General features: G+C 35.6%; 1 protein-coding gene and 3 non-coding genes across 8 annotated transcripts in view; all 4 read left to right on the forward strand.

Moving 5' to 3' along the window:
• The window catches only part of LOC149778786 (bromodomain-containing protein 2-like), a 65,525-nt gene that overhangs the window by 7,277 nt on the left and 32,760 nt on the right, over positions 1-25,488 (forward strand). For 4 of the 5 annotated variants that reach the window (XM_089939548.1, XM_089939547.1, XM_089939549.1 and 1 more), the window contains exons 2-15: positions 2,102-2,232; positions 2,869-2,998; positions 3,268-3,480; positions 4,147-4,293; positions 4,920-4,988; positions 5,851-6,186; positions 6,705-6,947; positions 8,134-8,229; positions 9,063-9,164; positions 11,759-12,079; positions 15,094-15,481; positions 20,897-21,067; positions 21,705-21,809; positions 24,058-24,189. In XM_089939548.1, coding sequence (XP_089795674.1) covers positions 2,228-2,232; positions 2,869-2,998; positions 3,268-3,480; positions 4,147-4,293; positions 4,920-4,988; positions 5,851-6,186; positions 6,705-6,947; positions 8,134-8,229; positions 9,063-9,164; positions 11,759-12,079; positions 15,094-15,481; positions 20,897-21,067; positions 21,705-21,809; positions 24,058-24,189 — 2,458 coding nt within the window. In that variant the 5' untranslated portion in view covers positions 2,102-2,227. The remainder of the gene's footprint in view (positions 1-2,101; positions 2,233-2,868; positions 2,999-3,267; positions 3,481-4,146; positions 4,294-4,919; positions 4,989-5,850; positions 6,187-6,704; positions 6,948-8,133; positions 8,230-9,062; positions 9,165-11,758; positions 12,080-15,093; positions 15,482-20,896; positions 21,068-21,704; positions 21,810-24,057; positions 24,190-25,488) is intronic. The other variant, XM_089939551.1, reaches the window with a different exon arrangement.
• LOC149778787 (small nucleolar RNA SNORD10) lies at positions 12,461-12,605 on the forward strand. Its single transcript, XR_016416004.1, has one exon. It is a non-coding gene; the product is annotated as a small nucleolar RNA SNORD10 (small nucleolar RNA).
• Positions 13,160-13,302, forward strand: LOC149778788 (small nucleolar RNA SNORD10). Its single transcript, XR_016416002.1, has one exon. It is a non-coding gene; the product is annotated as a small nucleolar RNA SNORD10 (small nucleolar RNA).
• Positions 13,950-14,092, forward strand: LOC149778789 (small nucleolar RNA SNORD10). The gene has a single exon (XR_016416003.1). It is a non-coding gene; the product is annotated as a small nucleolar RNA SNORD10 (small nucleolar RNA).

Consider the following 25,488-nt stretch of genomic DNA (forward strand, 5'->3'; position numbering starts at 1 on the left):
GCATTTCCTATTGCACTGGATTTAGGATGGGCCTAAGGCAGGTTTTTATATATTTTTTTCCATGGGGGGTTGGAGTGCTATGGTGGGTAATGAGAATCTGGGATGGTCAGCTGTATGTTTATGGGACAAAAGTCATCACAGTTCCCCATATTACATCGCAAATTCTCGATTATTTTAAATTTTCCAGTTAAATGGTTCGGGACTGCTATCACAATATTAGCATATCTATAGTCAATTAGTACCAATGGCTGGGTGGCAAACATTTGAGCATAGTTTATATGCACAAGAGTAGTTTTACAAATGCTTTTTAAAGAACCTGGTATCTAACCGGAATGTTTCTCTGTGCATGTGCTGCCAACACTGATTTGAATGGTTGGCATCACATCTTTAAAATGTTTTCACCACCAAGGAAAAAGAAATATATTGCACAAAAGTGACGCTTACTTTGGAATATACCAAACATTTGCTGATCATTCAGCCATCAAATACCGAAATACATCATGGTTTTTGCAGTGTGCCACAAATTTTAGTGTTGGCATGGTGGCATAGACGATGTGTGGAAGCACATTGGTAGTAAAAAGTACATAAATGTTAGGAAACTACATGAAGACAGCTATTTTTAGTGTTGGAATTTTTTAGATGGAAAGATTAGCATATACTGTAATCTGCTTGAGTTCAGTTTTCCGTTCATGCACCAACATCATTTATCGTTCACCGTTTCATCTTCTGGATTAATACCATTTAGTAATTAAGCTACTCCTCAGTTAAAATGTTTTCACCTCCAAGGAGAAAAGATTTTGTATTCTACAAAGTGAAGTATAGATTGGGGTACACCAAAATTTGGCCTAGCATTCAGCCATCAAACATTGATGGCACACTACCGTGCGAAAAGCATAATGTACATTGGGAATAGGCACAAGAGCTGGTATTGTTGCTTATAATTTACCTGTCATATATGTACCATGTATCAGTGTAAATAATATTTTATTTTTATTTTGGGATTTTCATATAATGCAGTGCTGACCATCAAACAGGATGGAGTTAGTGTCATGTTATAATTTTTCACCAATTTTTATCAAACTTTTCATTAATGGCCAAGTCTGGAGGGTTGGCAGTTCTGCCTCATGAGCAGTAACTTCATACAGCAGCTTTCCATGATAGAGTATCTTTGTATTGAACCATACCAGTATGAATTAGACCATTAGAATATTAATCTAAAACTTTAAGAAGGCAGTATGACTATTGGAATGATTCTACTCTGCAGTGCAGTTCTTTGTTGTGTGATCAATGGATCTTGTGACCAAATTGTTATGCCTTTAAAGGTAAATCATCTGATTGATTTCATTCAGGAGTGGCTCAGTGTTATGTCTCTTGCTGCCCTGTGTTGCCACACCATGCTTACATTAAATTAAAGTTCCTTTTAAATAGGATACACACTGTGACCTACTGTAACTTGACTGTCCCAGTATCTTGAACCTGTTAGCCATTTACTATTAGATTGCATTTGGAGATGTTTCCCAAGTTGACAAAAGTTTTACATGGATATTTTGTTGACATTGCTGAAGATTGGTCCAACTTTCTAAGAAAAAGGGTAGATTGCCTTGCTGTGAATATTTGTTAGTAGTTGGCAGAATAATTGTGTATATTCGTACTCCATCATTTGTCATACATTAGCTCTATGCATGTTAAGACAGTAGGGGATGTAACCATAGTCTGATTGGTAGTGTGGGTTCTAATCTGAGGTTCATGAGTTGAGTTTGATGCCTGTTCTGGCCATGGACATATTTTTTGCATACTGAATCTATCCATTGTCGTATCTCTAGTAATGAGCACAAATTGTATCTTCAGATGACCTATGAAAGGTTGAAGACAAGGATTGAAAGGATTAATTTATGATCACTGATGTTATGATGCAAAATGCAGTAGAACTTTATAAAACTTGAAGGTGCTGTGGATCCCAATACAGGTTTTTGAGGGCTATATGTACATAAAGACTGATATCATGCTTAAAAAGCCATTAGAGTTTGGATTATTGTACTTTTAACAAGTTGTCTTTGTCCATATTGATACCTAATGTTTTTAAATTTTATTTTTGTTTCAGCTATGTTATAGTGATGGGCATAGAAATATAAAGACACATTCCAGATGACGTCTGATGTCATGCCTCTGGACAGCATTGGACCAAGTTTTTTTAGTCACAAATGATTGAAATCATTACAATAATCTAATGAGGTAACATGGCATTTTACTTTTGAGCTTTTTTAAATTCCCAATTCTTTATTTTACATTTTCAAAAATTGAATTTTAGTGCATATTAGCATGATTTATATCCATTTGTTGGTCTGTCTGCAGACAAATTAGTGCCTGCAACACCACATTGTGTTTGGTTATTTATTTCCCCAGACATGCACTCAACCTTAACCATTAGTTGAGGCAGAAGTCCATCAATTTTGGGCCTCTTTGGTGCAAGGTCAAAATCACTAGGTTCCATACAGCTCGTATTTATATTTTGAAAACTTAAAGTTGGCAGTTTTTCTTTCTGTAGTCTAAAACTGGTTCTCGTGTTGCATCAGCGAGACTTGTATCTCTTGCAAGTTAAGAGAATCAATTTAGTTTTTTTTAAATATTAATTTAAGATGCATTTCCATCACTTCATAAGTAGTACAGATATAAAATATGATATATTGATACATTGTTACACCTACTGCTTTTAAAAATGTTTTAAAATTTAAAAAATAATGAAATTTTGACCTTTTTAGAAAATACAGTGCTGATGATTTTTCTTAAAAGTTACAAGTACAATGTGGATCTAACAGAAATTGCTATGCTGAAGTGATGTGTATATTATATACATGGATATATTTTCAGGGGAGAAACTGGTGACACTGTACATAGCCGAATTAGGCAAGACTCTGATAGTGAATACAGTAACATTAGTGAACCTGATAATATGGACATTAAGACTGAAATGGATATGAGATCAGACCCTGGCTTTGAGGTGAGAATGTCCAATATGAACTTTTTCCATGATTAACAACTTGAAATGTATGAAAGCAACAACTTGAGTAATGTATCCCAAAAACTTGATAGCATACGTCATTTCAAATCTTTACTGTCTGACAAGCATGAGCAGTTACAGGGTTCAAAATTTTACAATAGTTGGTTGGCTGAAGGCTAGTAATTATATTGCATTAATAATTTATGGTATATGTAAATTGAATATGAATTTAATGTTCATGTATTTATTATCCTGTTTCATTAATACAGGATGCTGGTATAGGTGCTGGAGAGAAAGTAAACCATTTTGGGAACAGCACAAGTAGTATTAATATGAAGGCAAATGGAGAGAATGCTCATGGAAGGGGGAGACTTACAAACCAGTTGCAGTATCTTAACAAAGTGGTGATGAAGGCAGTGTGGCGACACCAGTTTGCCTGGCCTTTCCACCAACCTGTAGATGCAGACAAGCTTGGATTGCCAGTATGTATATTACGTTGTGTGTGAAAATCCTATTAGTGATGATTTTTTGCCCATGATTAAAATGTATAAGGTCTTCAATGTACTCTTTGCAAGACGTTTCTTTGTTGCTTTGTATCTAAATGGTTCTGGTTTGGATGCCAGTACATCCGCTGTCACACAGTGAATACACTAGTTCATTTTTTACATTAAACTGACTGCCAACCAGTATAAAATATGACATATGACCATGTGTGCCAGTAGTATTGCCCTCAAATTCAATGCAAGCAAACGGGATGTGTAGCAGCAGAAATATGGTTGTTAAATCAGCACTAAATTAGTTAAATCACATTGGGAACAGATTTGGAACATCTTTAGGCTAATATATCAATGGTTGAGCATGGAATTGGTGGGGTCAGGATCTGGGGTCATTTTTCAAACCACAAGATTTTCGCACAAGTGGGCGGGGGGGGCAGAAATAAGTGCGTATTCCTGCTGCAGCTGTCTCAAATGATTTATCAATTTAAAGAATGAATCTGCAAAAAATAATTTAAATTCTATTGAGTAAGTGTTGTTTAGTATGGTTTCATCACTTGTATAGATATGGAAAAAGGATCAATATATTGATTACTCATTTCCCTACTTGTCACTTTACATGTCATCATCTATTTGTCTCATCTCTTCTTTTAGGACTACTACACAATTATCAAACATCCAATGGATTTGGGAACCATCAAAAAGAGGTTGGAAACAAATTATTACCAGTCAGCAAAAGAATGTATACAGGATTTCAACCAGATGTTCACAAACTGTTACATATACAACAAACCTGGTGAGGTGAGTTGTAAGATTTATGAACTACATAAAATAGACCACCTGTAAGAGTTGTTCAGTATATTTTTAGCAATTATTTTGGAAATAAACTGATCTTTTTTCACATTTTCTGAGCCTGGCACTATGCATTCCAAAATTTTGGGTTTGGTTCAAAAGGGTACTTTTACATCCAGATCATGATGCATTGACAACAAACTATTTCATCTTCATTGCAATGATTTTCCTTTGAATAATTGCTTGCCATGCAATGTACATCATTTACAAAATTAGCAAGCTGTACAAAAAGAGGCTTTTAATTTGTTCATGTCTATTTATGCTCTGATGTGTAAAAAAAATAACCAGACCCCAAAAATGGATACGACTTGTTTTAAATATACCATGTGAAGCATTAGACGTTAGGCATTTCTGTAAAGGTAATCATTTTTCAGATTTTTTAATCCTAGTGCATTTCACCAAATGTCTTGAATTTGTCATTATTGTGATGCTTTTGTGTTTGCTTAGATTTTAATATGTTAATTGCATAAATTGTAGATTTGGAAAACACATTGAATTTTATCTCCTTTGAGTTATATTTTGTTATATCCAGACTTGAAACAAGTTGAAAAATCTTTCATTTTGATGCATTGTAGGACATCGTTTTAATGGCCCAGACCTTGGAGAAACTTTTCCTGAACAAAGTGGCCCAGATGCCATCAGAGGTAAGATAAAGTAATGGAGATGCTACGTTGTACTATGGAAGATAGTATCTCTTACACGTGAAGCAATATTCAAAGTGGTTCTGCCTGGAAAGGTCTAAGCAGAGCTGCCCACCATCGAGATTTTTTACATGAATGTCATCACGCTTGACAGTGATTCACTGTTTCACGGCAAATGCATGAATTCTGTCAGCTTAATTCAGTAATAACCTTTATCCCGCTAAAAGCTAGTCATGATATTAGTGGAACCATATCCAGTAGGTACAGTTTGCCCAAGTAGCAAGCATTTTAACATGTTAATCTACATTTTTAAAAGAAGTTTTACAAATACTGTACTGCAGAAAATGGGGGCCAATTTGACCTCTGTTTTTTAAAAAAAAGGCACCTTAAATAGTATCTGTAAATTCATGAAACAAACGTCAAAGAAATTGATAGAGATGAGTGTAAGTGTTGTTAGAAGTACCCATGAATTATTTTTGTGGCTGAAACCAAGGTGGAAATGGGTGTAATCTCTGAATGTATAGGTCAGTTTATTGAAGATGCATAACTTGCCATTTCAGGTATTTTGCACCAATTCTAAATTTTTGTCCCTCATTCGACTAATTGCTAGTCTGGGGGTTGGCAGCTTTAAGGACTTGGAACTAGATTTTTAACAATCTTTATACTCCCCCAAACTGAAAATAAGGGAATTCACATAAAGTTTAAACTGCTGTAATCATCATTAATACTAAATAAACCATATTCAATGGTGTAGAAAAATATTTAAGGTAAAATACTTAACTGACTAGCAGTATTGAACCTACTTTAATGCATTTAGTACAACCAGCTCTTTAAAAAAAACTTGAACCTGAAATATCTGTTACAGGAGTATGATATAGCACCTCCTTTACCAAAGAAGAAGTCTGCAGCAAGAGCAGTTGCTGCAGCAGTGGTACCTAATGCAACCAGTGTATCGCCTACCCCAATCATCACCACCGCTGCTCCCACAGTTAGCACAACAACCCCAGTCTCAGCAAAGGCTACACAGCCCCCTAAAAAAACTCTGGCTGCTACTGCTGTAGTGAATTCTGAGGCTTCTACAATGACCACAGCATCTTCACAGGGTATTACAGCTGTCTCTGCAACAAGTGTGAAAGATGTGTCGTTTTCTACAGCAAATTCTATCCCTGGGGCTGTTCTGCCTCCAGCGCAACCTACAAAAGTGAGTTTAAAGTTTCATCCATTTCAGTAGAGTGCCATTTAAATGTTCCTTTTTTTGTATAATGTCAGTTAATATCATGATTATATCTCCTGAAACTTTTTTTTAAACCATTTACTCCTGATCGAAATGAGTAATATATTTTAATAATTGGAGTCTGTGCCATATTTCTGGTGATCTAATTTGGCACTTATATGCTAGGTAAGAATGTAAAATGAAAAGTTGTTTATCAGTTTCATGGGAATTACGGTCCTAGTTTCACTTTGAACTTCATCAGATAGTTTTATTTTCAATTGACAATTTTGCCCTTAAATTTTTAAAAGGGGGGTGGGGCAATATTACATATGCAAAAAATGTGGTTTTGGCCTATTTACCCATCAGATGTTGGGGCAGGGGATTGCATGGGTGGTGTCTTAAAACTGGTTCCTTTTTACTTTATATTATTACATTGTCATTTGGTGAATGAAGATTTTATTGGCATTTCTCTCTCCATTTTGTCGAGTACCTGCATTTCATTTTAGATGAAGAAAGGTGTGAAACGGAAAGCTGACACCACAACTCCTGTTGTGCATATACCTCCCACCACACCAATAGCCGATCCTTATGATCCAATCTTTGATCCCATCCCAACACCTATGCCGAAATTAGGGGAAAAAACAGCAGCCAAAGTCACACCAGTGAGGCGAGAGAGTAATCGACAGATCAAGAAACCAAAAAGAGATCTTCCTGATGAGCAGACAAGACCCTCCTTAGATGTCGACAATGTACGGGAATTACACCTTTTATCAAAAATTTTTATGCTTGTATATGCCAGTGACCTGTATCTGTACAAAGCTTCATTGTGCAAAAGTCATTTACTTTATGTTGTATAGAGTCACAAGCACTAGTAGTTTGTGATTTTAAAGTGGTGATTGGCCTATTAACAAGTAAGATGAGCATTGGGGTGACGGATGAGATGGTCTTGGAAACAACCAAATGCTTCCTTTATTGGGTGTTTCAAGTTTAATCTAGGAACAGGTGGTTAAAGTTGTACCTTTGTGAATCTATTTGAAGAAATCTGTCGGGCTAAACAGTTTTGTGGTCTCATTGTAAAAAAAACATTAATTTGGTAAAGGTACTTTTGATCCTATTTTTATGGGCTGAAACTGCAGTGAATAGTTACTTTCTAAGAAGAGGGTATGTTTTTTCCAATATACTGAGATGCCTGTACAAATTTTTCTACCAAGATTGCTTTTTTTATTTCACTAATTCTATAACTCTTGTTGGTTCTTTGTGCACTTTTTGGGGACTTGTTTTCTTTTTTATTTATTTTATCTCCCTCTGCTGAACCTCAACACATTTTTGTAATTTGATGGTTTTCACAATTTTATCCTCCTCCTCCTCAGATTTGGTACATAGTCCATGTGAACTTGACATGCCGGCTATGGTCAACTTCTTATGACCAAGTTCCCACCTACTTCCATGTGAGGGTGGATTTTTTATATTTGAGATGCTAAGCAGTGTTAGTCATTGGTTTGTGGTAATGATTCTTTTTATAATTTTTCTTAGTGGTGTAGCAGAGCTTGCTAATAAAATGCATGTATTTTATGGTTTAATATATTTGTGCAAGAGATGAAAGTGTGCAAAGATGTGATATGAATTTCTGAATAATTAAATTCTTATGCTTTGGTAATTTCTGATCTAATGTCTCTTGTCATGAGTTATTTGTAGATATTACACTGTTGTCAACAGACTTGGTATTATTACATAGTAATAATTTATAAATTTATCCTGTATATTTTTTACTAAATGCAGCTTGCCATGTTTGTAATGGAATCTTTGTGTGAGTAAATATCAAATGTTACAGATTTATTCCCTATTTTGTTAAGAAGCTGCATCTTTTGTATGAGAATGATTTTTGCTTTTCTTTGGGACGGTGGAATACACTAATTGTATAACTTTTTGTTTCAGGTTCAGCAGAGTACAAAAGGTAAAAAGGGCAAATTAAATGAACAAATGAAGTATTGCAGTAACTTGATAAAAGAGCTCTTCTCCAAAAAACATTCGGTAAGCAATATATATTTACACCCCTTCATGCAGCATTTGAATTCTTCATGCTAGTTGTTTTCCATTAAAAACTATTAAAGTGATCATTCTAAATAAAATTTCAATATGTATCTTGTGCCAACCCCCGTTGCATGGCTTGTAGTTGAGGTAAGGAAGGTCCCTTTTGATTTTCAGCAAAAAAGGCACAAAGGTCAAGGCACTGGGCAAAATAGTTTCTGTGCTTTCACTTGAGTGAAATCCCACAATCACTGGTTATTACAAATGTTGGATCATAAACACTTGGTGTAAGGAAGTACTGTATCGATTTGGAGTCTAAAGGCTAATAAGGTCAATGTGACTGAAATAATGAAAATGGTTTGTGCACGTGAACATTGGTTCATGACATGATTTCTGAACCAAACTTTGCATTTGGATTAAGGAAGAAGGCTATTGATTTGGGAGTCAGAAGGATAAAAGGTCAAGTTCACTGATCGAAGGAAGTTTATACTTAATAACTTTGTTTTACATGATGGATTTGATTTCTTCTTTGTGGGTGACTTGCACTGAGGGTAAATGAAGAAGCCTGTCAATTCAGTTGTCTCCAGTGAAACTGTTAACCACAATTTGGGTCTTGTTTCCATGGTGAAGGATAGGGCCTGTGCTTTAAAAGCGAATACATGATTTTCTCCCCCTTCAGTCAGTGTTGTATCTTGTAAATTTCGGAAAATACCGTTATTTTCCAGCATTGTTATAGTCAACTGTGTTTAAAAAGTACATGATATAAGGTCCAGCAGGTTGAATTGGATTGAATTCTTTGCTGCCAATTTTTACTACAAAGATGTTCTTTTTTGCAGGCATATGCATGGCCTTTTTACAAACCTGTCGATGTGGAAAATCTTGGTCTTCATGATTACTTCGATATAATAAAAAAGCCCATGGATTTGGGTACAATAAAGGTAAGCAAGCTAAATTGTTTGCATCTGAGCGAGTGATGGGATTGAAAATCTTTTATGAAGTGCTTTCTACATTATTGATAGGCATTAACCCTAGACAGGGTAACGAAAGTTGGTCAGTCGTGAGCGTATGGTTGTCTTTTATACTGTTTATCAAAATTACTGCATTGAATGTAGATAATTGTCCAAAATATCTTGGGAACTATTACATTGGACCTTGTCATGCTTCTCACCTTGAGAAGAAACCCAAGTTAACATATTTGCTCATTGCACTGTGGTGTATTCTTCAGCTATAGGTTTACTTTCGCAGACCTAAACAAGCAAGTAACTTGTAGGGCTATACAGTTAATTTACGTTATTTCATTGTTGGCTATTGTTATGTCTACCTTGGTAGTAGAATTTCTGTGATTGTGCTCATTGCATCTCTAAGAACTGTATGATGACCATCTTATTGAAACAACTTCAATACAAGACAATTACATGATTGTTGTGCAGTATAATAAGGTAAGACAAGTACTGAAGTCTTTTGAAATGGAGTTTATTGTCTCTAGGCTTTAAACCTAAACATATATTTTAATTTAATTGATGCCTTCCTGGGCAAAGGGCAAGAATGTAATTTTTTGACCCATAATCAGTGGAGGCTACAGTAATTCCAAGTTAATCCCAGCCGTGCATGTTTATTGCTTATTGCTGTTTCATGCCTTGGATACAAATATTCTGCAAATAATGTAACACTCTAATGGCTTATACAATTGATGTTTTATATCATCAACAATGATTACAAGGGAAATGGAATTTTTTTATGCTTATTCTTCCTTTAATTATACCATCAGTATCTTGTGCCATATTTCACCAACAGAAGAAAATGGGTATTCGGTTACAAGGAGCAAAAGTGATTCAACCAAAGTTTCCCAGTCAATCCAATGTTATATAAATCATGTACAGTTTCTATATGTTTTTGGAACCACAGGTAGCTGATAGTTCTAAGGCAAAACCTTTAATTTCACCTTGGTCAGCATGGGTATGTAGAAAGCTTGCTAGTAATTTCCAGAGGGTTGGTGGTTTTCACAAACACCTCATCTGTGGTTCCCAATTGGTTGAGTGGTCCAAAAGTGCTCACTGTTACGGATCACTACTAACTCATCTATGTGGGTTTGAGTCTCGGGCTTGGCCGATGTGTGAATGTGAGAAAGCTTGCCAGTAGCTTCTTGTGGGTCAGTGGTTCTTTCCCGGGTTCTAATAACATTTATACTGGCTGCCATGTATAACCTATCTTGTGCTGAAATAAGGTGCTAAACCCTACAACAATAGACACCTTGTCCTCCAAATGTCTTAGCTGCCATGTATAGCCTATGAAGGAAAGAAAAAAAAACAAGCATCCTGTGTGTATCAGATCCCAATATTTTTTCTCTGAAAACATTGTCAGTACCTGTTGTCTTGGCACAATCATTTAAGCCCCTTGAAATTGAGATATTAAGAATTAAGGCCTCTCTGGGCAAAGGGCAAGAACAGTTTTTTGACCCATAATCAGTGGAGGCTAAATTAATTCCCAAGTTAATCCCAGTCATAGAGTTTTATTGCTTATGGCTGTTTCATGCCTTGGATACAAGTATTCTTCACTCTTCTTCAGTGGTTTAAATTCATCAGTTTAAAACAAATTGTAATTCAGGTTTCAAAATTATGGATAAAGATCAAGCTCATACTATTTAGTCATATATTTGACTTTTTATACCGATGCCAGTGATCACTGGGAAGATCACTTTTCACCACTCTGAACTTTTATCTCATTCACTGTGCCATCTTGTGCTGAAAAGTGGCGCTAAACCATACAACAACAGACAACTTGTCCTCCACGTCTTAGCTGCCATGTATAGCCTATGAAACAAACCACAAAAAAAAAACAAGCATCATGTATGTATTACATCCCTATATTTTTTCTCTGAAAACATTATCAGTACCTGTTGTGTCTTGACACAATCATTGAATCCTCTTGAAATTGAGATATTAAAAATTAAGGCCTCTCTGGGCAAAGGGCAAGAACAGTTTTTTGACCCATAATCAGTGGAGGCTAAATTAATTCCCAAGTTAATCCCAGTCATAGAGTTTTATTGCTTATGGCTGTTTCATGCCTTGGATACAAGTATTCTTCACTCTTCTTCAGTGGTTTAAATTCATCAGTTTAAAACAAATTGTAATTCAGGTTTCAAAATTATGGATAAAGATCAAGCTCATACTATTTGGTCATATATTTGATTTTTTATACCGATGCCAGTGATCAGTGGGAAGATCACTTTTCACCACTCTGAACTTGTATTTCATTCACTGTGCCATACATATCTTGGATCCTGTTTTAACCTATATTAGCAAAAATTGTCATGTGGATACGTCTAGACAATAGTAGTGCAGCCTAAGAAAGAAATTTTGCGATCCATGTTTTTGATAATCACTACCTGGAAAATTCTTAACCACTTGGTGATAAATTTATTATGTTTGCATTCTTTTGTAGATAACAGAATGATTGCATATACATACTAAGATTATGCATTTGGAAAATGTGAGATGAAGAGTCACTTGTGTTTTACATTTTCCTATTGTAGGAAAAAATGGAGGTTAGAGAATACAGGAGTGCCACAGAGTTTGCCGAGGATGTAAGGTTAATATTTACAAACTGTTATCGGTACAATCCACCTGATAGTGATGTGGTTATGATGGCAAAAAAACTTCAAGATGCATTTGAATTAAAATATGCACGTATGCCTGATGAGCAAATCCCTGCTTTAGACTCTATGGACTCAGTGTCAGCAGGGGGCAAGGATGATTCTGGGACTGGCAGTTCTTCGAGTGATTCTTCAGAAAGTGAGGAGGAAACTGATGGTTGGGAGGAGAAAGACAAGAAGTTGAAAGAGTTGCAAGAACAGGTAACTGCCAGCTATTAGGATTAAAAACTACATCCACATGGACTTCCGTTGTCCTTTTCTACCTTCCATTTTCAGACCTTTATGGAAGACCAATGTCACTGTAGTCACAAAAGCTGTTGATAATGAAGTGTACAATTTAGGTCCACTAATTGAGATGTGGGAACCTTGTACTACTCGTTTTCTGTCTATCCAAGTGTTCTAATAATAGTGTTTAATTAAAGGTGTTGTAGGAGTAAAAGTAATGGTTCACTGAAAAAGAAATACACCATTGAAATTATTTGTGGATGCACAAATCATACAGGAATTTTGTCATTTTTATTTTGGACATGTTTTGAAGCCTTTTTATTTATGGACAAGTATCGACTAAAAAGAAATTTTGGAGTAAAGTGATGAAATTCATGCGTGTCATATGATCTGCTCACTACAGCTTGCCTTCTCCCTGGTTTCAGTGTTCTACTGGAACCAATGGGGTTTTGGGCCAATGTCTGTAATCGACAAGGCATGATTTTATTTGCAGACTGATTACTCCTAGTACATTTGTCTTTGTAATGAAGAATCCTGCCTATGGGTCGAAAGATCATGCCGAGATCACTAACTGAAAAAAGAAAAGTGATTTCTGCATAACAGTGCTAATTGTGCATCACATATTGGGACCAAATATTGTGGATGGTTTGTAATTTTGGCAGGGAAGACACCTATTGAAATAATGATCAATGTTACTTCTGATACGTATATAAATTTACAGTTCAGTTGTGGCTTTAACAAAATTATTGCTGTGAATGGATGGGGGAGGGGAACAAATGTGGACAGGTATATATTGCTGACTTAACATGTGGACATTTTAACATTAAAATGTTAAGACTGCCAACTGAAATTTGAGTGTCCAGACATCCCTAATTAGTATAGCAGAATCATCCTTGCTCTTCATACTAGGGGTAAAGGTAATAATGGTTCACAAAAATAAATATACTTTCAAAATCATTGTTGATTTATATTCATTAATTAATTTTACACATTGTCATTTTTGGATATGTTACTAGTTCATTTATGTACACATTTGGACATAAAAGAAATTCAGGAGTTAAGTGATGAAATTCATGCGTGTCATATGATTTGTTTACTGCAGATTACCTCATCCCTGGTTTCAGTGTTCTGCTGGAACCAACCGGGGTTTGGTCAAAGTCTGTAGGGGCAAGACATGATTTTATTTGCAGACTGATTACTCCATGTACATTCCTTCTGTTGATAAAATATAAGCTATATTGTACCATTATCACCCACACTGGTTGCAATTCTCTGACCATTGATGTCCAATATAGCCATGCATCCATCATCTGCCCATCCAATAGCATTTGCTTGGTTTCACTCTGTAGTTATATTTCTGATTGGAGTTTTGGTGAAACTTCAGATGTATTCATGTGTAATAAACAACGTGCATTAATTCAATTCTTGTCACATTTCTCTTATTAATGAGGTGATATTTGATGACATTGGTGTCACTCTAGAAACCATTTCAGATTTAGTCTTTATTAATCCTGTTAATAAAATTGAATCAAGCATACAAGTAAACATGATTGTGATAAATTTATTGTGACTGCCTTCCTATTTTGCTGACTTTCCATATGGACGTTTTTACATTAAAATGTTAGGACTGCCAACTGAAATTTGAGTGTCCAGACATCCCTAATTACTATAGCAGAATCATCCTTGCTCTTCATACTAGGGGTAAAGGTAATAATGGTTCACAAAGAGAAATATACTTTCAAAATCTTTGTTGATTTATATTCATTAAGGAATTTTACACATTATCATTTTTGGATATGTTGCCAGTTCATTTATGTACACATTTGGACATAAAAGAAACTCGGGAGTGAAATGATGAAATTCATGCGTGTCATATGATTTGTTTACTGCAGCTTGCCTCATCCCTGGTTTCAGTGTTCTGCTGGAACCAACCGGGGTTTGGTCAAAGTCTGTAGGGGCAAGACATGATTTTATTTGCAGACTGATTACTCCATGTACATAAATTCTGTTGATAAAATATAAGCTATATTGTATGTTCTCACTCGTTTGTATATTTGGATAGGATAGCAAGACAGGTATTACTCATCAGGGACAGCTAGTGTTACTGTTGGTTCATAGTGAGGATTGCCATGTAGCTTATTTGTACTACTTGGCAAGACATGTATTACTTGTTACTGACATGTAGTGCTACTAATTTTGCTTCATAGTGAGGATTGCCATGTATCTAGTTAGTTTCTGTTGGATAGCTTGACATGTATTACTTGCCAGAGACAGTGTGACTTGTGTTGGTTCTTAGTGAGGATTGCCATGCAACTTTATACAGATGTTCGTCTCAGAGTTTACTTGCTTCTAAGCAAAATTTGTACCAGTTTATAACCAGTAATGTCTCTGCAGTAATTGTCTTGTTAATCTTGTTGTCATTAAGCCTGTGGAATTCGTGACAAGAGGTTTTCACCAGTGGACTAATTAAATTGAAAATGGTACTGATCTGAAGTTTAACATGACTGCTGTGCTTGAAGTCATGTTATAACTACTATGCTTGCACAGACGGTTACATTGATATGGATTTTCACAAAAAGTAGTACCATTCCTAACTGAAAGTACAAGTAATGCTAATATACACCCCCCCCCCATTATCACCCACACTGGTTGCAATTCTCTGACCATTAATGTCCAGTATAGCCATGCATCCATCATCTGTCCATCCAATAGCATTTGCTTGGTTTCACTCTGTAGTTATATTTCTGATCGGAGTTTTGGTGAAACTTCAAAATGTATTCATGTGTAATAAAGAACGTGCATTAATTCAATACTTGTCGCATTACTCTTATTAATTAGGTGATATTTGATAACATTGGTGTCACTCTAGAGACCATTTCTGATTTAGTCTTTATTAAACCTGTTAATAAAATTGAATCAAGCATACAAGTAAAAATGATTGTGATAAATTTATTGTGATTGTCTTCCTATTTTGATGTTCTGTTTTCTAGGTGAAAAAGCTTCAAGAGGAGATCATTAGAATACAACAAGAGCATATTCATAGGCTAAAAGAGAAAAAGGAGAAGAAAAAGAAGAAGAAAAGCAAGGATAAAGAAAGAACAGTGACAGAGACTTCTGTTGTCCCAGTTCCTCCAATGGTCCCAGCCCCAATTCCCCCAACAGACCCTTCTCTCAAGTCAAATATAAAGTCAAAGACAAAATTAAAAACTCCAAATACAGAAAAGAGAAAAAGGACTAATAGCAGGTCATCATCTTCCAAGAAAAATAAAGCTTTGACCCCACTTGTTCCAAACTTTGATAGTGACGATGAGGATAATGCTAAACCAATGACCTACGATGAAAAGAGACAATTAAGTCTGGACATAAACAAATTACCAGGTGAGAAGTATGTCCACTACTGTGTGAAACTTGAGCCATTCCTTGTCTTTTGTTCTTGGGGCTTTGTTTATAGGCTTTTCCAGTGCCATTGTTCTCGTGAGCAGCCTATTTCAGCAGTGGATTCAACAAGGAAGAATCGTATAGTGTTTAAAAATTTATCAATAATGCATTTAACATTCATCCTAAACTGTGACAGTACTTTTCTCTGGTAGTAGATGCTGAGTGCTCCACCATTTAAATCTTGATGAATTTGGTGTGGTATCCCTCCACCCACCCTTTTTTCCTTTTTTAAGCTTTTCTGGTCTTGGACCAACAGCATATGGTTTGGCCTGTTTGTCATCAGTATGTCCATTAGTACAAGTTTATTATCTCTGCTACTAAACTACTTAAATGTTTGCTATGAAAATGTTGCCATTTGGCTGTCAGATTGGCCATCTTGAAAATCTTGTTATTGCTACTTCTCCTGAATGAATGGTCATATCAGTACGAGATTTTCACTAGAAGACTAATTTATGGTGTATAGTCGATGTCAAATTCAAATGGGTTTGATCTTATTCCAATGTGACCACCACAGTATCCTCTTGAAAATCTCCCTGCACTTTCTGAATGGAAAGTCGTGTTGCCATGTGGTTTTTACTAAAGGACTTTTTGCGATGTATATTTCGTCCTAAATGAAAATGGTAATTTGATAGCCATTATGGCTGCAAGATAGTTATCTTGAAAATTTTATTGTTACTTCTGAGCAAAATGTAATATTGCCATGGTATTTTCACCAAGAGAGTTCTTGCAGTATATTGTTATGCTAAAATAAATATGGTGCTGTTATGTCCATTATGGCTGCCATGTTGGCCATCTTGAGCATCTGTTTGTTGCTAATCCTTATGAATGAAAAGTAATATTGCTCTGGGGATTCCACCAGATTTCTTGTGATGTCCATTTGAGCCTAAATAAAAATCGGTGATGTCAGATATGGCTGCCACATTGGCCATGATGAAAACCTTTCTATTGCTTAATACTATTTCTCCTGAGCAAATGGCAATATTGGCATAGGGTTTTCTCTGAGGAACTTATTATGGTGTCTAGTTGGTCTTTAAAATGGTGCCAGGCCATCTTCAAAATGACTGCCACCATGGCCATCTTGAAAAACTTCTAACTTCTCCTAAATGGCTCGTCATATTGACATGGTACTTTCACCAGAAGACTTATTACAGGTCTAGTTGGTTCTGAATAGAATGGCACCCATCTTGAAAATCTTGTTATTGTTGCTCCTTCAAAAATCGAAGTCATGCAAAAAATAAGATTTTCACTAGAAGACTTCTTGTTATGCTTTGATGGTTTTTAATGAAAATGGTTGAAGGTTGATGTACAGTATGCCGACCACAGCAGCTAATTTGTAAAGGTTGTTTTTGCTAAAGATGGGTGGTTTCAATGCCTTATAGTCATACCAAAGACTTAAAAGATCCTATAAAAATGGTACCAACAGCTGCCGCACTTGGTGCTCAGCATTAAGAGGTTAGTGTTGGGACTGGGCAGTCTGGTGTCAGGATAATGTGACTGGGTGGGATATTGTGCTACTTGTCTGTCATGATGCCCCGGTGCTAGGTAACTGTAAACTGCAGCGATATGACTGAAACATTATTACAGCTACATTAAAAATCCAAATCACTATTCTCCCCAAACCTGCATTCATTTTTGTTGGGAAGAACGATGCCAACATCTTTTATTTAGTGGACGTCCATCCACTTTATTGGTGTTGGTAGTGGTTAAGAGTTGATAATGGTGCTGGAAACTACATGACGAGATGTATGCGAATATACATTGTAGAAAGATGTATCTCATAGTGACAACATTAACCAAATTTCATTGTAGTCCTTGAAGGCGCCCAGCGTAGCATATTTTTGGGCAAAGTATATTTAATTTATTTTGAGGTTAGATTAATGTCAAAAGACACTAAATTTATTCAAATGCAAAAGTTATGAAATTACTGATTTATGAATTTGAAAAGAAAAGACAACTTTGGCATTTGTAATGCATGCTGGTAGTAATGAGTGCATAGTAAAGTTAAATTACAACAAAGATTTGGAACAAAACATTGGTGCAGCTCAGTCAGTTGCTTTGCAAGCAATGAAAAGTTTTGAAACTTGCAATTGTACAATATATCCACATATATTTCAGTCCTGCATTTTGCACTTGTTCCCCTAGTAGATCTGAAAATGAGAATTACTGATAAATTTGAACATTTCTTGGCTATGGTATTTTAGGAAGTAATTCAAGCTACTATTGAATAGGGGGAAAATAAGTCTAAGCTCCAAATTTGATGGAGCAGAAGAGGTTATGGGATGGTCTTTTGTTGCTTATTGTCCATTTGTTAGCACATGCATGTTGTCACTACTCCTAAATTACTTGGATCATAGTCATGAAACTATACACATGCATTGATCACATGGTCTGTTTGGTTCTAAATGAAAATGGTATCAGCATGGGGTTATCACAAAAAAGACTTTTGTAATGTCTGGTTTGTCCTAAATGAAATTCGTGCCATTCTGACATCCACTATGGCCACCACATCATACGTTTTGATAATCTTGTTCTTGCCACTCCTGAAGGTCATATCAGATGGGGGTTTTACCAAAAGACTTCTAATGATGTAATGTTTGACCTAAATGAAAATTGTGATCTGGCAATCAGTGTTGCCTGAAGATCTTGTTATTACATCTCCTACAGCAATAGTTAAATCAACATTGGTTTTCATGTCAAGGTTCTTCATGATGTTTGTATGAAAATTGGTTTTGCAGCTCCTCCTGAACAGTTGTGATGGATTTTCACCAGTTGGTCCTGAATGAACATGGTGTCCATGTGACATTCAATATTGCTACAGACACGAGGTTGTTATTTAGACTCTTTATTGCTCTTCCTCCTGAACATAGTCTTATTGTCAAAGGGTTTTCACCAAGATGTCTATAGATGGTTATTTGGTTATGAAAATGGTACTGACGTGGAGTCTAAGCTGCTTCAGTGGTCAACTTAAAATCTTGCCACAACTTCTACTGAATGACTGGTTTATATCATTATTGATTTTTCAATAGAAGACTGTTTGCTGTTGATCTCAAATCGAAATCTTGCCGATTTGATGTGGGGTTTTGTCTTTTGGTGTGCCTGGTCCTAAAGGAAAATGACTAATCCTTGGTATAGTCACCATGGTGGCTATTTTTAAAACATAGTTCAATTATATGAACATGGGGTTTCACCAATAGACTTCTTATACCTAGTTGAAAATCATTCCGTGATATATCCAATATGACTGCCATGATGGCTGGGCGACTATGTTGACATGTGGGTTTAACCAAGACGTTTAGTATCTAAGTGCTCACCTCTGTCGGTGGGTTTTAATCTTGGCTTGGCTAATGTGGGTATGTGAGGAAGCTTCTTGTGGGTTTCTCCAGAAGTTTTACTGGGTCTTGAATGAAAATGGTGCCAGTCTGACATCCAAAATGTGCACCATGGCAGCTGATTTGAAAAAGATTTATGTTAAGGCTATAGGATGTTGGATGGTTTCAACGCTGCAGTTAAAAAGAAGAAATGGTCTGGTCTTGAATTACTGAAATAATTTTTTGTGTGCAGTAGAATCTTAATCAGTGACTTATTATTATATGTATTTCTCCACTGTCCTACATGATGATCAGAGACCACGTTGGGGTCATGTTCTGGTGACCATTACCATTGTCACTATTTTTTTCAAGCAATCAAGTGAAGTCTTGTATCATAGCATTTGGGAGTTTAAGCAGTGTGGATGAGGAGCATCATTTTGTGCTGAACGATTTGATTCAGAAAGCTGCATTTCCATTAGTTCAGAGATCACCAGAACATGACCATTAAGCAGTCGCTCTCAGGTCTTCATGTAAGATAGTGGAAATCTGATTTTGATCAGATGTTTGTGAGTGATTTGTTGTTCCCACTTGTGATTCCATATTTCTGATCAGATATTGCTCAAACTTGGAATATCAAGGTCTCGTTTGGGTTGAGTAATAGTTACGTGCTTATCAAGGAGGTTACTGTATGTTATTGAATGATATAGATTCCATTCTGGACATACATGAAACTAATAAGCTGATCTTATGTCTGATTAGTGACTTCTTTAATAATAATTTTGTTATTAAGTTGAGAGTTTACACCAGTATCGTCAGGGTGTTGGATGAATGATATTATAAGCAAGACTTGTGCACAATTGTGAGATCTTACAATTAGCAGAGGTGGTTTGCTTGTTATTTTTAAAAATATTGCTAATCTGATTATTGATCAAACTTTGTAAGTTCGCTTGTATTGTCAAGGTCATGGTTGTGTAAGCTCTAAGGATATTAATAACTTGTCCAGTTAACTGAGGTTGCCAATATTCTAGCGGATTTTGAACAGAGCAAGATCTATACATTTATGAAGTAATCTTGTTAATGATTGGTTGAGCTTGTTACCACTCTGGTGGCTAGGGTTTTTGCTACAGATTGGCAAACATGTTTATATTATTTTTTACCTCTTTATTAAAGAATGATTTAGGCATTTTAAGAAGACAGTCTTGTATCCAAGTGGCTGAGCTTGTTAAAGCTTGGAATACATGAAACACCTATTGTGTTTTTATATCAAGATCTTGGACGGGATCATCGATGAGCAAGATACTGCAAGGTTAATTATGCCTTTATCTTGGGAAAGAATTTTTATTGTACAATTTGATAAATCTGGAAATGTCAGCATACAAGGGGTATTTTGAGAGTTCTGAACAGTTTGTTACCAAATATTTTCATTTCTTGAAAGAACATTGATTTAGGGCCAGTATATCAAAAGTCAGGTTCAGTCACAGAAGGTTCAATTTTGACATTATGTTTCATTTCCAGATGATATTTTTAAATTACAAAATTCAATTAATTTTATTTTATTTGTTCCCATTAGCCCAGAAAAAAACCATAGTAACTATGGGGTATGTAGCTCCATTGCATCTGATTTTCTGACCGTAATTGAAGCATGATGCGGTGAAGTTGTATAAAACTTGTATCTTTTTCCCAAGAAATACCCCTATACTCGTATTGTTATGGGAAGAAGGGCAGTGCTCAAAGTAGCCACTTGTTTTTTAAAATCTTGAAGTTCAGAAGTGGCTTGCCATCTTTAATTTGCAGTTGCCTAGAATACAAGTATTACAGAAGATACAGAAGATAATTGGATATTTGTCAAGTTTATGGGCAGGGATGCGAGTCTCGGATAATGAATGAATTTGGAGACATCTGTCAGTAGTTGGTATTGGACAAGATTTAAAATATTTAGTCTTTTTAGGACAGTACAGGGTGGGGACCAGCAGAGTTTGTAATGTTTTCAAGTTCTTTACATGTCCATTACACAGGATTGATTAGTTCAGTGTGGTTTTTTTTGTAGGTGATAAGCTTGGGCGAGTGGTGCATATAATACAGTCAAGAGAGCCGTCCTTACGAGATTCCAATCCAGATGAGATAGAAATAGACTTTGAAACTCTAAAACCTTCCACGTTACGAGAGTTGGAAGCATATGTTATGTCCTGTTTGAAAAAGAAGCCACGGAAGCCATACAGTAAGTATTGCTGTTACTCTGGTCAGGGAAGATTTTCCCCATGGTCTATCAGCATCAACAAGTCAGAGAATTTGTATGAAAGGTTTGAAAATTGCTTGAGTGCAGTGTGTATCTTGTAGTTGGCAAAACTGTTACTTAGAACACTTGTGTATCACATGAAAAATTAAATGTCAATAGACCATAATTTTTACAAAAATATAATTTTGAAAGAAAGTTGTTTAGAATAATCGAGTAATTCTCTTAGAAAAATCGGGATAGATTTGAGGGGTGTAGAAAGGACATTGGATAATAGAAGTGCTGGGAAAGAGCATCTTAATTTTCATTTTGAAATTTGATGGCATCTTTCGGCTGGGCCACGTCCTGGAGCCAATCTGTTTTATCGAGATTGGTGCAATTTACCACTTTTTTCATTGTTCAGCCTGTAGTCCCTCCCAGTTTTAAATTTCTGGTCTGATCACTTCTAATTTTTTAAAATATTATTTCTATAAAAAATTTTATTTTTAATCAAGAGATATTGACTTTATTGATCTGCCACTGCACATGTATGTGTACGAGGCACACTGATATGCTCCTATTTCTGAGTACACATCAGCCTAAAGAGAAATAGTGTTGAGAGTCTTTTATTTGATTCTTTCAGCCAAAAAGACTCCTGGCAAGTCTAGAGAAGAGAAAAGGTTGGATTTAGAGAAACGGTTACAAGATGTCACTGGCCAGTTAGGTGGAACAAAGAAACCTAAGAAAGGTAAAGGGATCCAAATATATTTTTTATGCCCCACCATTGCAGTGGGAAGATTGATGCATCTAGCCATAACATCTTGGTTGATATGTGGAAAAGTCAAGAAATTGTGTGGAAAGCCTGGGAAAATTTAAATATGATATGTGGGGGATTTTGTACCTACATTAACAGAAATTTTAATATGGACAAGCATGTAAATGTCATTTGTATGGACAGGAATGTTTTGATATTCTTGTTAATCTCTGAATTTATTTAAGAATAGTAATTTCTTCAGCTTAAATCAATTCTGCCTTTTTACTGTCCAGTTTGTCTCCTTTATTGTATTAATCATTAGGCATCACTTCTTTACTATTAGGATTTGTTGTTTCAATAGTCATGCCATATGATCGGCTGTTTAAGTGGTTACTGCATCATTATTTTCGTTCATGAACATGGGTGTATATTTAAATAACCAGTGGGTTTTAAACATTCACAACATAGCAAAATGATTGCAATCACAATGTGTATACATATATCTGTTGAATTCATACTTGTACCTTTTGAACCATGTTAAGAAAAAAAAAAGAATTTGAATACCCTTTTTATCCAAACAAGGTTGAACTATGTGGCATGGACATGGTTTATGAGGGAAGAGTGGGATGGAGGATAACTAATTGCAACATTTCTCTGATGGCAAGCTTAAGGGCTCAGCTGGATAAATTAATTTTATTGATCCTACTTTAATAATGCTATCCTCCACCCTCTACTTTGAAACAATTTGTAATAATTACTCCAGTATGCACCTTTGCACAAAAAACCCCTTGAATGTAATGACTCTTTAAAATGAGCAAATCAGCACATTGCAGTAAGAGCAAAGAAACATTGGCATTAAATTGTAGTGTTTTCATTAATGGTTAAATATTTATTGTGTACAAAGTTCGTTGAAACAAACTTGAAATAGGTTGTGTTCATAGATAAAGTTCTATCAGAAAATAATGTTCTGAAAAAGGGAACAATTTCCTATATAATCGTGCTGGAAGGGTAAATCCTGGGCAAATCATTTCATTATTTCAGTGAAGAAATTTGTAAAGTATGCATCCAACTCGGCATTTGTTTCTTTGCCATATACTGCGTTTGACTGTAAGGCTTAGTGTGTTTATTGTATCGCCTGGCATATGTAACTCTTCAACCTGTCAATAATTGCTACCACTTTGGGTCTAATTTTCATCAGATTTGGACTGAAATCTCAAGTAGTTAAGATCTTGTGCTAGTTTGGTAATGTGCAAAACCCATGCATATTAATGAGAAAAATTTGATTGGCTGTTCTTGTCACTCAGTAGACCATACAAAAAAAAGTGGAATATATAGGCTGAAATCATAAGATATAGGAGTAGTGTAATAATAAGCAAGATCACAAATGTGCAAATTCCATAACAGTTGGGGCTAGAATACAACGTTGTCGCATATACAATAAACGCTTAAGCTCGTCTACATACCTTACTTTCCACTAAGTGATAGTCAACTCCAAATCCTGCAATGAGGATGATGTGCTAATCTTTAGTGGGCTAGTGCATCGCTCATATATTTTATTATTATTGCTAAAGCACTATTAATTTGTCCATCTGATGGATTAAAAAAATTCCATTCATAATTATTTTTTTAAAGTGATCATGAACTCTACATCTGTAAACATGTTTGCCTTCAGGTACTAATGATCTTAAAATATAATCTAAAACCATTAAGAAATATCGATCTATTATGTTTACGTAAATTATCTTGGATCCCGAGGTGATTTCTAATGGTTTGTTACCTTGCTAAATACTCCATTTCAAATCCAGTACCCAGAAATGTATATGGACAAAATTGAGGGGATGTGTGCATATTATTTACACCTAGGTTTGATCATTTTTATCGGACTTTAATCAGATATTTAATTTCGACATTGGGGGATAATTTACTTAGTCTTGTGTTTTTACTATACACATGTCTGCTGTGCATGTTTTCAAGTTAGTGACATGAAGCCTTGGGCTTGGGCTTCATTTTAAAATAAGTGAACTTGACATATTTTGACAAAAACCTTGTTGCCATGATTCAGGAAAGAGCACTGGATGTAAGCAAATGAAATTTGGAATATCTGTCTTTATATGAAGAGGTTCCGTTTAAATCTTTCTGGCCATTACACTAATTATTCATTTTTTAAATATTTTTATACGTTGTCTAAAGCAAATTTATCCTGTTTCCTGGTTTTTGCTATGATGTAATCTTGATATTTTAGATGAGCGAGGTGATCATGATGTGACAGGAGGTCCAAGTCGACTGAGTGCCAGCAGTAGCAGTTCATCTGGAAGTGATACTAGCTCAGACAGCAGTTCCTCCAGCTCATCTGATTCCAGTGACTCGGAATCAGGTTAGATAGAGAGTACAGTACACCGCAAATAGTGTTTAAAAAAACTAGGCTACTGCTGTACAAAATTGGAGGTTAGCCATCATACAATCACGTGATGGCAGAGTAGGGGCCAGGGCATGAGAAAAATGGATAAATTGTGTGGCAAACCGATGAGAACCTGGATTGCTTGCGACATGTTCGAATGAGGCTATTTCCTTGTTATTGTTTCTAAGGAATGTAACTATCCGTCTTGTCAATAATCTCATTTTCATTTTAATCTTTATGACCAAAAGGAAACATTTCATTGACATTGTCGGTTCATTTGCATCACACTCTTCTTCCTCTTGTTCCAGAAGTCCTGTAATTTTCCATTGAAAGAGGATGATCTGATGACCATCTTGGTCTTGATTTCCAAAGTTACCAGCTAAAGTTTTGATGCTAGGTACAAAATGTAAGCAGTATTTCTGGGATTGGTTTTAATTCTGTGCAATCGAGCCCCAGGTCTTTGCTGTTTGCAGCATCACATTGTTGAAACGACTTCTGAATAAGTTCTTTGCACTTTCATAATGGTGTACATCATCACAAATTCCATTTTCTTACCAAATGCGTGTCAGTATTTATTACTCTGATGTACATGAATGTGTAAATTAGATATAAAGTCTTACATGGGTGCTTTTGCAGCTTGCCAAGATCTTAAAGATCAAGGTCATTGTTAAATAGGTTAAGCTTACAATCAGGAAATGGTATATTCTGATGTGCAAGATGGTTCAGCCATACACATTAAAGATACATTTAGATAAAGTGCAACTTTCAATTGTCCTCATATTCTTAATGACTTATTAAAGTTTTGAATGTTTAATATCCTGAAAGTATGCATTGGTGTTTTTGTCTTGTACACTCGTACATGCATTAATGTGGCTGATTTCTTGTTTTGGATGGTATGGCAAGTTGGTCAGAAGTCTGAGACACTCTTTGGTATTGAGTTGAACTTTGCAGCTGTAAATGTTTGCCTTCATGTATATTGTTATGTCGGTATCTCCTCTGCTGCAGTTACTTGGATTTCAAAGGTTATGAAGTTATTGCATTGGCATCATCCTTCAGTTATTTAAAACCTTCCATCGGTTGGTGCAAAATCTGTCAGTGTTCAGTCTGTTAGCTGTTTTCCTATAATCTTTATCAAAATTAAACAAATTGGGTGTAATTTTGAAGATGAAAACAGGTTGTGCTTGTAAGTCTTTTAATTTTTTTGTGTAAATGTTGAGACATGTTGTCTTTTTCAAACTGCGATATTCACATTTAGGTTATTCATCTGTAGTCTCA

This window comes from Sinohyriopsis cumingii, chromosome 17 (assembly GCF_028554795.1).
Source record: "Sinohyriopsis cumingii isolate HCF-2022 chromosome 17, ASM2855479v2, whole genome shotgun sequence".
NCBI lineage: Eukaryota > Metazoa > Mollusca > Bivalvia > Unionida > Unionidae > Sinohyriopsis > Sinohyriopsis cumingii.